Source organism: Echiichthys vipera, assembly GCF_963691815.1.
Source record: "Echiichthys vipera genome assembly, chromosome: 6".
NCBI lineage: Eukaryota > Metazoa > Chordata > Actinopteri > Perciformes > Trachinidae > Echiichthys > Echiichthys vipera.
Genome location: NC_139831.1, coordinates 17043387 through 17057534, shown reverse-complemented (window position 1 = coordinate 17057534; position 14148 = coordinate 17043387). Strand labels below are relative to the sequence as shown.

Here is a 14148-nt window from a genome sequence, read left to right as displayed (position 1 = left end):
CAAATTACATAAAGTATGTCAAAGAAAGTCACCTTGAATGCTTCTAGAGCAGCTAGTTGCTTATTTGTCATTATTACATTGTCATTATTACGGTGCCGGTGTGTGCCATAGTGAGCAGCCTTACCACAGACAGAATCTAATCAACCTGCATACATTTATAGGACAATGTCATTTCAATGTTACTACATGATGGACAGCCATTACATAGGGTTCTACTGACCTAAAAAAATAAAGGATGTATTCAAGAAGCTATTCCTTTTTCTTTAATGCATTTATTGTCACAACAGATTACATTAACAGGGTGTAGAGATGAGTGAAGAACAGAACTGAAATGATTTACAGCATCTTTCTTGTTTTGTGTGTGTCTTTTTCTTTCGATCAGACTGCATTCACAGAGTTCATGTGGAGTGCAGGATGTGGCCACGAGCCATAGGAGCAGTGTTAAGGATTTGATAACAGTGACAGCAGACTTTTTCGTTTGTTTATTTGTTTTGTTTTTGTACTGCTGAATGTGTGTATTTGTGTGTGAGTGGGAGTAGCTGGATTTACTGAGAAAGAGAAAACATAGTTAACCATTATTGTATGGCACATATTTGATCTTTTTCATGTGGTCCAAACAGGGCCAACACTGTTGTGTACCGCTGTCCGCATAGCCACGGGCGCCTCACATCTGCCAATCAAAACCTGGATCTGGAATTTCTTGCTACCACATAATCTTGGGTGTATACATAAAGATTCCTGAGGAAATTGTAAAGTTTGAACATAGGCAATGTAACATTCCCGAGCTTTTAAACTCAGTTTATCTATACTGTATGCAAAAAAAAAAATGCCATCTTAACTAAGTAAAAGCTTCAAAATACATTAAAACAGCTACCTTCCATTGGCTGAGCTACTCATCCACAGAGGAATGGAAAACTTGATGAGTGACACTTCATTGGGATTCTGTGAATAACCTTTTATTAATTAGCTTTTTCTTCAGGTATGGGTCAGATTCTTTTGTGCCAGTGTAAATCCAGTCACGGTCAAGTGGAGATGACTTGTGCTTAGAGCATCGAGTCCTTGTGTGTTCACCACTCTTCGTACCGAGACCCTTAACAACTCATCAACATAAGACATATCCCATCAAGAAAACATGCAAAATAAAACCTGCATCTGATCCATCCCATTTTACACCATCTCGTCCACAAGTTATGTGCCCTAAAATCTCTCTTCCTACATACAATCATTTACATACTTATTATTTCAATCACTTCATTCATCCTCTGCAGATATTTGTTCGTTTCAAGACTGATGCACATCGAAGGGATCAAAATATTTTTATGCTGTTTGGTGGAAGGGAGCTTGTTGGCAGGTCTTGTCTTGTTTTTTTCCCTATTCCCTATTCACCTCCCACGTTTTGTCGTCTCAGGCGTCCAGTCCAGGAGCTCATACTGTGCTGAGGATTTTTTTTACAGGACGGGCAGAGCATGAAAGAAAATGGAGTAAACCAACAAGCGGTTCCATAAACCAGTCTCTTAATCGAAATGTCCTGTTTTCTGTCGGTGGAGAGTTTTGGTCACGTACTCCATCCAGCCCTGAAATCCACATACAGTAAAGGTGTCCATTGGTTTCCATTTTGGACACAGCAGCATTCAGAGGTCAAAGTTCAACCACCAGCTTTCCATTCCCCCTCATGAAGCACATGAGTTTTCTTGTCTTTTTTTTTTAATCATCAGGCGTACTGGAGGATTGTTCTTCTTTCCTTGATCTGCGGCGGTGTTTGTTAACATATATGTACATCGTTGTTTACCATGGCTGGTACTGATTAGGTGTTGTCGTGGCGATAGTGTGTGAGTGGCGTCTATAGGCGTCGGCTGGGGGGAGGGGGGGTGCTTTGGTCACTGGTGACGGTCATTGCTGGGGGAGTTCCGACGGCTGTTTCTTGGTTTTCAGAGTGTCTATGAGAGACAGGACGCCACGTTTCACGCTGGTAGTCACCCGGCGGGTCACAGAGTCCGGAGAGGGCGAGGAAGAGGAGCCAGCGCGTTGGGAGGGCGGCCGTGCCACCAGACACTTCTGATACCGCAGCTGAGGAAGAGGAGGACAGGGTTAGAGGGGTTTCTATCATTTGGGTTAAAAAGACGAAAAAAATAAAAGGGATAGTTCAAATCTTTTGAAGTTGTATGAGGTACTTATCCAGAGTCAGTGGGTTAGCTTCAGTAGGTGACGGTGGGCACGCCTCCAATCTGGAGAAGCAGGCAGGAGTACGGAAGCAAAGCAGTGTATTGCTGAGCACACTTAAACTGATATTGATTTGATTTTTAGGTGGCAAGCAGCAGTTAATTGCTTAGCTTCTGTGCCTACCTGTTTCTCCAAACTGGGGACATGCTGATCGGCATTTACTGTAGGTAACACGCTGACGTGTGTGAGGACCACATACTGACTCACATAAAAAAAAAATCAGACCTATCCCTTTAAGCAAAATGTATGTTACCCGCAGTTTGTTTTAAAAATGTTGGGAAGTATGCTTATTTGTAGTCTTGTTGAGGGTTAAATGAGAATATTGATAGCACTCTCAGACGTGGAGCAGTATCGATATTCTCATCTAACGCTTGGCAAGCTAGGAAGAAGTGTATTTTACACAATTCCAATCTATTTCTGTGAACAAAAACACTTTTAATATCTTTTTTCGGAATGTTGTAAAATACACACATACTATAATATCATCATCATTTCACAAGAAAATAAATATGAACTTACCACGCATGCTGCCTGCACAGCTTCAGACACACTGCCTGCGTTGGGGTCGCACCAGAAAGCGTGGCACTGGAAATGCTGGCTCCCGGTGTCCATGATGAAGGCAAACGTGTGCACGTCTTGACCCACGCCCATGAAGGACAAGAAACGGACTCGACACTCCACCAACACCTCCTCTTCCTCTTCCTACACACACAGCCAAGAGGAGGATTAGATCTGTGCTAAACGCCGCTCTATTAGATCTTCCTCCCTAATCTACAAGCGCATTCACATCATCTTTTATTCATCTGTTACTCCTCAGGACAGCAACAACTGGACCCTTGCCTTTTCTTTGATGACAGCCAGAGTGGTGTCAGCAATACTCAGTATGACGGGGGTCCAGTCCTCTTTGCCCGTGGAGGTCAGGAGGCTTTCTATGGCTCCATTTATGACGTCCATACCTGAGGACAAAACACAGGAGAGACTGAAGAGTGAGGCGGTCCAGGATGTGTTATGAAGTGTGTTTCAGTATTAGATCAGCTTTACCTATGGGGCGAGACACAGATGTCATACCCAGATACAGCACATGGAACTTCTGCACCAACTCGGTCTTTGGCATGGGAAACTCTGCAGAGAGAACACACACACACACGCACGCACGCACGCACACACGCACGCACGCATGCACGCACGCACGCACGCACGCACGCAAACACGCGCGCAAACACACGCGCAAACACACACACACACACACACGCACATTAAGGACACACACATTAAAGACACACACACACAGACCACCCGCAGGGCATTTTATCTCACCACAACATCTAACGCAAAGTTCCAAAAGTAAAGTACACACATAATTGGCTTAAACTTGGGAAATAAACAAACACTGGTGAATATTTTAATATTTTAGGCCGCTGTTGACATGATTAGGCCATGAAAAACATATCCACACATGAGCATGCAGGAATCTAGAGTTTTCTGCATGAAAACATAGCTGTTCCTTCTTGGCCTTTATGCAGAAAGGATGAGTGAATAAAATGAATGAATGAGGCGCAAAACAATCATGTTAACGTCATTGACTCTCAGGATACTCGCTATGAACACACCTCGCAGTTAGCTGCGTGAGCTTGAGATGACTTTTGTCGAGGTAAATGCCAAAGACTAAACATGCTTAAATGTTTAACTGGACAGTCTTTAGATTGTGGTTTCTTGGTTTGGGCAGAAATTAACTTCAAAAGCCTTGTTTGCAAAAAAGGGGAAGCGGAGGCCAAAAACGCAAATATCAAAGAGATAAAAAAAAAAAACAGCCACAGCTATTAGGAAAAATCCCCAGAATGATTGGATATTTCAAAGCTGCAAGCCCCCAAGGTCCAGACGACCGAAAACCCTCCAGCAGCATATGTTTTAGCAGAGAGGACAAGTGTAAGGACAATGATGGAAAACCACTTGCTTCCACTGGTTATGTCTTAGGTAGATAACAACACTTTGTTGGAGGGCTGTGTAGTAGTTAGTGTTGTTTCCATGTTGTATTATGTTAGCTTCACTCTAGGCTTATAATGATTATATGACTTGTATTTGGTGCCACAACAGTCATACATTAAACTGCAGTCTACAGTGATGCTTGTTATATTATTGTTTGTGCTTATATAAGTATGGCTGATTTTTCAGTTTGTTTCTTTGTTCAGGACGTTCAAGGCAATAGACGACTCATGATGGTGCTTGAGTTAACCATAGCCCCGGGGCCTATGGTACTTTAATGCGTCCTTAATTGTTAATCCTCCAATGTGCTAAAATAAAACTATAAAAATAATCAACACGATATTAAAACAGGTACAACCCTAGAATCCACCTTAAAAATTATTAACTATTGCTGTAACATCAGTCAATCGATTGCAACATTGAATGAATTATTACTGAGACCAAGTTCGGTGGGTCACTGAGGGCGTTCATATACAAACCTACAACATCTCTAATGTACAGCTGCTACGCCTCAAGGTCTCTGAGTACAGCTGGAGACTTTTGCTTTAACACAAAATCTGAAAAATGTTTTGAAAGAAATGTTGAATAACAAATGGCCAGATATGTAAGGTACAATGATAATGTAGAGCGAGCGGTCAGTATTGCGAAATAAACCCTGACAGGGTGACCCAGACATCAGGGTTTTTAATCACCCTGAAGGGGTTTAATCCCCAATAATAACCTGCTCACGCTACAGTATCTCGCTCATCACACAGCTTCTTACAAGAGAAAGCAGTAATTAAACACAAAACACTGATTTAAAAAGAACTGCGTCCATTGCAATCGCTTGTTATTCAGAAATAACAGACTCATGTTGAGTTTTGTACACTCCCCATCTTAATTTCTTAATTTCAGAGATTAACAGTCCATCATAAACTCATCTCCATGTGGTCTGTATAAACTGAATAAGGGAAATTCAGTCAGAGCTAGACGGTTATTATTGGTCTGTTGTAGAGAAATAATAGACTAGTAGAATGATGTGATTGACCAATCAGAATCAAGTATTCAACACAGCTGTGTAATAATCAGGGATAATGTGTTTTGCCTGCAATCATTGGCGGAAAAGGTTCCTAATACCTCACACATTCAGTATGAACTGCTAAAGCTCTGAAAACAGTAGTTACATGAATGCTGAATTGAGGTTCTCTAACATTAATTCCACATTTAAAGTGATGAGGACAGCCGGGCTATTATCCTGTTGTCGGCGCTCATCCCAAATCATGCGGTGCTCATCTCCTAAAATGTGTCCCAACATGGGATTGCACGTTCCCAGCTACTCTGAAGAGAACTAATCCAGGCAGAACATGAACCCATCCAACGGACCTCTAGAGCTCATGGATTGGTCATTCCGCTGCATGACGAATACCTCTCGCTGAATACCAACAGTTTTTTTTCACACTCTGTTCGAGCAAGTAGTAGCTTTAAAAGTGAGGGATGTTTTACCAATAAGTTCTTTGATCCTGGGGTTGGGATGGGTGCTGTGGTGCGTCAGGCCTCGCCTAAAAGAAAGACTAATTGGGTTTTAATGAGGTTTGACTGTCTCTGTAAGTGAAGCGCAGATATGGTTCTTTTATATTCTGATGCCGGAGCTCCTTTACCCCCACGCTCAGCAGATAGACACACCAGCTGAAGTTACAGCGGAGGATGAATTGTGCTGGCGCCTTTTCTCTTTCTTCCTGTAATTACTTGGGACTGAGAGGAACAAGCAGTGGGACTTAGTGAAATGGGAAACGGTGAATAGAATTAGCGCTGGGAGGATAAAGCCCAGTGTTAGTAGAGCGAGGAGTTGCTCTGAAGTCAGCATTATCTGTGTGTAATTGAACCACACCCTGCTATCTTTTCTATTAATGTTCACAGTCAGATAAGGTCATTTTTAAAACACACACACACACACACATAAACGGTTTGTTTCAGATGTGGAGGAATGCTGTAATGTTAGACAAGAAACCACAGCAGGAAAGATAGCACACGGCTGACAAATCTCATTTTCTCACGAGGGAACTACAAAAGAACAAGACTCGAACGAAAAAAGTGTGTGTGTATGTGCGTGTGTGTGTGTGTACCTTGTAGGGGTACATCAGAGCCGGTCTGGGAGGAGCTGCCAGCTGCAGCCTTGGCACTTTTCCTTTCAGCCATAATCTATAGAACAAAAAGGAAGGGGGAGAAAAAGAGAGAGAATGAAAGCGGACACAACAGAGGTCAAATGGCTCACATCAAAAAAATATTTTCAGCAAAGAAAAGAACAAATGTAATAAATTTAAAAAAAATGTACACACACATTAACACTCTGAAGGTTAAGACTGGTAATATTCTATATTTTCGTTTTTGTCAATAAATCTCATGAAAAGATCAAAACCAACAGTGTTCTTTTCTCAAAATGTTTCCACTTCCCAAACACATTACTGAAGCTGTAAATCGTTAAATAATGGGCCACAAATATACATTTATTTTTCTAAAAGAATAACTTCCTAAAATCGCTGTCGTTAGCAGAAGTTACTCAGGTGTAAAGTGTATTTATTGGGGACTACTTTCAGGTCTCATGAGTCTCAGGACTCATGGATTTTGCGCGCTAGTGGTGGAATATTTGGATTGACTCAAAATAAACTACAGTGCTGTTCTTATAATATAACGCCATTTGTATCATGTTTGATACACCACTTTCTGCAACTTCCGTCATCGGCATGATCAATACATACCAGACAAAACGGTTGAATCCGATCTGACACGTGTTATCTGGAGTGGATTATCCATGCACTGCAGGCTGCAGGGGCGATTTGAATACTACATTAAACATGGCTGCCTTCATTCACAGACAGGCTGATTTCTTTTTGCACGGAGATCATGCTAATTTTGAAAAAGTTACAGCAAGAACAACATTTATATTGTTACTAATCGTTTCACATTTTTCACAAAATTCTTATTTTACAGTAAAATCGTATTGAAATGTATGTATGTGTGAATATGATACTGCAGGTATTTACAGTAATTTATCTGAAAATCCCTTAATCTGGCTGCCAGTGGAGCGCAGGATTGATTTTAAGATTTGTTTAAGCCCTTCAGAGCTGCTACACATTTACACCACTCAGAAGTCACTTAGATCGTCCGGGCAAAACCTATCGCATACAAAACGGAAAACCAAGAGTGATTGCTCTGTTACGATCCTAGCACCCAGACTGTGAAACTACCCCCTACTCCCATTAAATGAGTCTGTTGAAAAAAAACAACACTTCTTCAGGTTGGCTTTTCAATCATTTCAATGGTAAATCTGACTGGTGACTGATTGCTGCCTGTGTTGTGTGATACATCTATACGTATTTGTACCCTTGAGGCACTTTTTTGTTCAATTTTTTAATTCATTTATATTTTGTCAATACGTCCATAAGTACTTGTTATGGCTAAATACTTTATTATTACTTTACTGCTTTATTTGATCATATTGTAGGAACATGTTGCCCAGTGCAACGTTGTAGCTTACTGAGGTGTTTTAAATAGTTGGACAACAATGGAGCTTTATGGCACAGAGGAAGAAACTGTGTCAGGCTTTGGCTGCACCAGATAAATTCATTGCTGGTTTTAGTGGTTTTCTCGGATTTTATGACAAAATATAGAGTATCCAGTCTTATCCTTTAAAACGCTCTCTGCTAAATTCAACCGTCTAAAACTGCTCTATTTGCTTTAATTTGGTTCTGTTCTTCTGCTGCAGTGCACACACTCTTTCAAAAGTGTTGAATAGTCTGCGTGGCCCCTGCACTGAGCTGCTGCACTGTTCCTGCTACAGATACTTGATTAATTGTAGGTGTCATTAATCAACGTCCAGGGTGAGTCTGCAACTCTGCTCACAGGGGGACATGCAAAAGACCCATGCATGCACACACACACACACACACACACACACACACACACACACACACACACACACACACACACACACACACACACACACACACACACACACACACACACACACACACGCACACACACACACACACACACACACACAGGAAGTGGCACACTGCACAGCTGCAGGACTCAGGTCACCAAGTTTCTCCGCTGCAGTAAAGAGAAAACTACCAATGTGTAAAATAGGCAGTGTGAAGAGTCATCGTCTCTCTCACACACACACACACACACACACACACACACACACACACACACACACACACACACACACACACACACACACACACACACACACACACACACACACACACACACACACACACACACACACACACACACACACACACACACACACACACACACACACACACACACACACTCTTTCTTCCTTCATTCGGGGTAGGAGATAAGAAGAAATTAACAGGAGAAGACTGCCCCTCTCTAAATGGGTCAACGTGTCTCAAAGGGAGGAGATCTGTAGTCCCAGGTAGATTCATCCTTTACAAGGTCACTGCTGGTGTGAGGACAGACCGGTTTCGCAATGTGTACTACATTTACCTGTCAAACAAATCTAAGAAAATTCACTGTTCATCAAATTCGTTTAGATGCAGATAATATACTACAACACCCATCGTCAATCTCTTTAGCAGTAACCCTTAAAATTATGAATTAATTCCTGTATAATATCACTTAAAATTACTGAATGTATTTCATTCAAACTGTCAGAGCTTCTAAATAAGATAAAATTAGACTTTATAAATTGGTCTCCTCCTCTCAAGCTCAACCCAGACATTGAACAGGATTTTAGTGAGTGAATTTAGCTTCTGAATGATTTGCTGCTGAAGTGCTGGAGTGTGCAGGTGGCTGTGGTGATGCCTGGTGAGCAGGACAGCTAGATTTACTGAGGAGAGTCTGTTGTATTACTGCAGAACAGAGTGAATGAACCCTGTGTGTGTGAGTTAACTTTTCCACTACCCTCACGATAGATGAGAACCACACCTGTAACAATGGTTACTGTACAAACATGGCAATGCTTAGAAGACTTAAGAAATTAAAACTGGACTCATGTAAGGCCACACACCTTTGGTCCATTCAGGTCACATAATAAGATATGAAAGAGAGAATTTTTATGAGTCAGAATTGAATGAACCTGGTCACTGACCCGAATCTGGTCAGTGACCTTCTGGATACCTTCAGAGTAATGAGAAGAGTCAATCTTTCCTGAGCGTGACATACTTTCCAACGGGTCTGTACCCTACCACGTATTGATCTTAAGGGGAGAAGGATGTTTTGGAAAAGTTGCCAAGTAACTGAATTTAAAAACGTTGGAGACTGTAGTCATCAAGGTCCACAAAAGAAGTGAGGATGACATTATTCAAAGAGAAGCGGACATGCCGGAGGTTGTCAGTGGTTTTGACCCCAAACAGAACTTTCAAGGACAATTTAAAGTCCCAAGACCTTGAATGGCCTGTCTTTAAGATGCTGGACGCTTTTGGGACCCAATGAGGGAGAGAAAAAAGTTTTTGTTGTCTCTCAACGAAATCGCCTTGTCACACATCAGCTGATTGATGCTCGAGGGTATTGACATCCTTGCAGACTTCAAACTTGACAATAGTATCCTTGTCAAGCACAAGGACCAGCCCTTCAGCGTCGAGGTAATCCACTTTGGTTTGGTCCTTCCAGTGTCCAAAATGGAGGTTGTTAACAACATGCAACCTTCTTCACACAGGGCTCCAGGGGTGACCTTGAGCCTTTCCCAGTACGTGGGGACTGGGATGTGTCACAGCATTCATATATTTTCCCCTGGAAACTCTAGATATCACATGATGAAAGCTATTGTACAACTGCTGGATCAGCGGAGGCACATTGGGGGATTCCAGTGAAGAATATTCATGAAAACTATGACTAAGCTTTAGCCCCTGTTTTGACCTTTGACAGAGCTTCAGTTCAAATGACAATGATTCTGTTTGTTCCAGTAAAAGAGACATCGCCAGTACTCGCTGACGTGACTTCACCTGTCATTCACTTACATTATGGCGTCTCAGGCGTTGTTACTTCCAGCGTTGAAGATCTAGACACTACAACTCAACTTCAGCCACCACTTTTTTAAATGATGGAGCTGCAGCTGCCATTAGACCTGCTGCTCCGGGCAACGTTTACACTGACCCTGATGGAGACTTGCAGTTTCTGAGAATCCGCAAATCCTTCAGCTGAGCGAAAGTGGAACTATGTTGGAAAACATCCCAAGGTCTGAGCCACAACAGGTCTATGATTATGTTACGCATACTCGCAAAGTCATACATGATATTTGAAACTCTGGGGCATCTTTTTGTGGCGCCATGACAACCAGCGAGAGCAGTGCTCCAACAGTTTGGCATTTTCCTCACCTCAAAGTTCACTTTGCCTATCTTTGTAAATTGTTAGTATTTTGGTGGAAAAATGGGTCTTAAACTTTGCGCTGATTATAGACTCAGAACCACATCAGATTGCTTCAAATAATCAGTTTTGCTTGAGTCTACTGTTTGGTGTGTTAGGATTTAGGTCATCATCAATGCGTAAAATCTGGATACAACTTGTGATCCTGTGGTATTTACCGGGGATATAGGTATTAGATAGAAACACACACACACACACACACACACACACACACACACACACACACACACACACACACACACACACACACACACACACACACACACACACACACACACACACACACACACTCACACTCACACTGAAAACCCTTTTCTCGCTCTGTAACCTAAATCTTATCTCTTCTCCTCGCTGTAAAGGCTCTTAAAATTCCCCCCCTCTCTCTCCTCAGTTGTTACTTCTCTAGTAAAAGATAACACATTTTTTACAAGGCACAGCAAATGCATTTTGAACTCCTGGATATTAGTTTAGTATAACATGCATGTAGGACAAGCATATAAGTTACAACCCTTAAAAGCACCTTTGGATAACTGCATCAGCAGAAAAAAAGGATTTTTTTTACTCTCTTCAGGAGTAAGCTTGATGTAATGCTTGATAGCTTGTTTCAGAGCAGCAGATAAGCTCATTCATGCGAAGGCGGCGGTAGTAATGACACCCACCTTGGAGCAGATTTCGTGGAGACTTGTGGCGATGGCTGCGGCAGGAGTATCACATCGGAACACGTGGCACTTCAGCACCCGTGTGTTTTTGTCTCTCGCCACGTAGGCAAAGTCCCTGAAACACGGACAGAAGACACACGAGAATGATCACACGTACATTTCTATTGCAATTTGGAAACAGATGCAAAAAAAACCTGGAGCACCATGATGTACCAAAGATTTTTGCTTTGTTAAAGGTTCAGTAAGAAAGCATCTTCCAGCCTTTACACTTGTTTTACAATTTAAACTTAAAAGTTTCTTTACACATTCGCCACCTGTTCACTAACTTTTATGCTTAGTGGAAGGAAATGTTAAAAAAAGAAAACACACAAACCACAAAAAATATCACAATTAACTTATGGAGAACAAAAAATAAGAATTTTGATGAAAATGGAAAGAGATAAATGAAGAAAAAAGAAAGCATGTTGCTTCCCCCATACAGAGGGAATTATTTCAGCATGTAGCATGAGGTACGTGTGTTTATACGCGTTTGATAAAGGAGACTTTAGAGAACAATTGTGGTGCTAAGACAACACCATACAAAACAGGATAAATAGCCTTATTACATTAATTTGCCTCTCTTTGCAAATGTAACGACATTTGTTCCACCTCATAACTTCTCCATTCCATATATTGTATTTGTGAGAGTCAGGTTTTATCTACTTGATGTTAATACACTTAATAGTAGATACTGACTGTAAACAGATTACAGTTTTCCTCTCAAAGCCTCCTGCTATGACTCCCTGGACGGACACCTTTGGAAATTGCTCCATGTTAACATTAAAAAAATCTTCCTGGATGGAAAATATGTGTCTGCCGATTTGTATTTTACATTCCCTTCAGCATTATTCTTCAGTTTGTTGGGTTACATTTTAGTATTATCAGCAGCATTTTTGGAAACACCTATAGTATTTTCTTAATATATTATGCTAATTTGAGCCCACATTTTATTCTCATTCCCCCTCATCAGGAACTGCTCTGTTGGAGTGGGTTTTACATCTCTTCTTCATTCTGTGTGTGTTGTCAGGAGGTGGCTCTTGACAAACATCTGTCCCACCTGTCAGCTGTTTAATGATGGAATAAAGTGGCAGCAAAATTATTCACAAGAAATTTCCCCCCAATTTTACCCCATTTGCATTATGATATATTTCTCTATTCTTTGCTGGAGCTCTGCTTTAATTAGTGCCCTCATTTATTTATTTATTTATTATTATTTAGTTGTGTCATTTACAGCCTGCCATAAGCTTTGAGGGTGTTGTTGTAAATCCTTGGACACCAATAAAGGTTTTTTTGATGAACAGATTACTGAAATCCACTTTAACATGTGGCATGTTGTGTGCTTTTGCTCCGGAAACAACAGGTTTCTTTGTCTGAAGTCATTCCTGAACTGAAAAATGTTGATTTTTTTGTTGACACACAGAGACACACCCACACTGGTACACATAAGCATACAGGATGGCAGATGTGTGTCCCCGTGCCGGAGGAAACTATGTTCCCAACGCTTCACAGTGGTGCCAGATGGGAGAAGAATGAGGAGTATGAGGGTGAGACTGAGAGAGGAAGCTCCACCAGGAAAGAAACTTTCTGCAGAAAAAAAGTGGTGGGTGGGAGATGAAACATGGCTATATTTGGGAGATGACTACACACATACACACAAGATGAAAGATAGACACACTTCTTCCTCATTAACAGGTGAGACAAGCTGCAGAACAAAACGGTGGGAGGACGTTTTTTTCTTTGCCAGGACTGAAAAGATTGAGTAAACAGATAAAGCAGAGCGACACACACACACAAACAAATAACCATAGACACACACAGAAATATGGCATTTATAACGGCGGGCGAGCTCTTTGTGTTTATGAGCCCATTATCCGGACTGTCTCCTCTGCTTAATTGTGTGCTTACACACTTTGGGTCAATAATGTTCTGTGCCTGTGGCCACATAGGAAAGTGCAATGATGTGTGTGATATGTGTGTGTGTGTGTGTGTGTGTGTGTGTGTGTGTGTGTGTGTGTGTGTGTGTGTGTGTGTGTGTGTTTGCATCCAGTGTGCAACGTTCAGGGACATTTAAGGAGTGTGTCAAAGCAGCATGAGTGGCCTTGCCTCGCATACTACAAATGGTTCTTTTATGACTTCTGTACTGTCTCTGGGGGATCAGAACGCCATAAAATAGCATGCAACTCTTAATAGGATATCGCCTGTGGTCGGTCTGCCTCACTGATGATTTAACACCAGTGATTTAGACCTTTACTCCTGTAAAGAGCAACAATGACTCTGGGTGAAGCAAAGCCATTGATTTGATACCTGAGGTGAGAGGAGTCTTGGCACAACGATTACTGAAAAAAATGCTGCACGATTCACACTCAAACACACCACAAAGTTCAGTTACCTTTCTCTGGGTCCCGCGAAGCAAAAGGGAGGTGGGTGGAAAATAAGGGGGAGCAAGAAAGGAAGGTGATGAAAGAAATATTAAGGAAAGCAGGATGGGAAATACAGAGACAGGTAAAAAAAATGGGATGATGAGAAAATTGGATTACACCAGGAGATGAAAAGGGAATAGAAAAATGGAGGATTGCAGAGGGTGAAAGAGAAAAAGCAAGGGAGAAAAAAACAAGAGAAACGTTAATACCATGGTTAATACAGATGACATACTGAATCACACTGACTGCTCCTTCACCTCAGTCACTGTCTTCCCATGAGATGTGTGTGTGTGTGTGTGTGTGTGTGTGTGTGTGTGTGTGTGTGTGTGTGTGTGTGTGTGTGTGTGATGTGTGTGTGTGTGTGTGTGTTTGTGTTTCTGTATATGCACTCAGCTCAGGTCTGTGTACTTTTCATTTCAATGGCTTAGCGTTCCACTACATTATGACACAGT

At 41.6% G+C, this 14148-nt stretch overlaps 1 protein-coding gene across 1 annotated transcript in view; it reads right to left on the bottom strand.

Annotated features, from left to right (window-relative positions):
- Positions 1–309: 309 nt before the first annotated feature.
- The window catches only part of apbb2a (amyloid beta (A4) precursor protein-binding, family B, member 2a), a 42479-nt gene continuing 28640 nt past the window's right edge, over positions 310–14148 (bottom strand). Inside the window, 6 exon segments of the mRNA XM_083915781.1 lie at positions 310–2067; positions 2740–2916; positions 3055–3176; positions 3262–3342; positions 6306–6381; positions 11238–11352. Coding sequence (XP_083771907.1) covers positions 1891–2067; positions 2740–2916; positions 3055–3176; positions 3262–3342; positions 6306–6381; positions 11238–11352 — 748 coding nt within the window. The 3' untranslated portion in view covers positions 310–1890.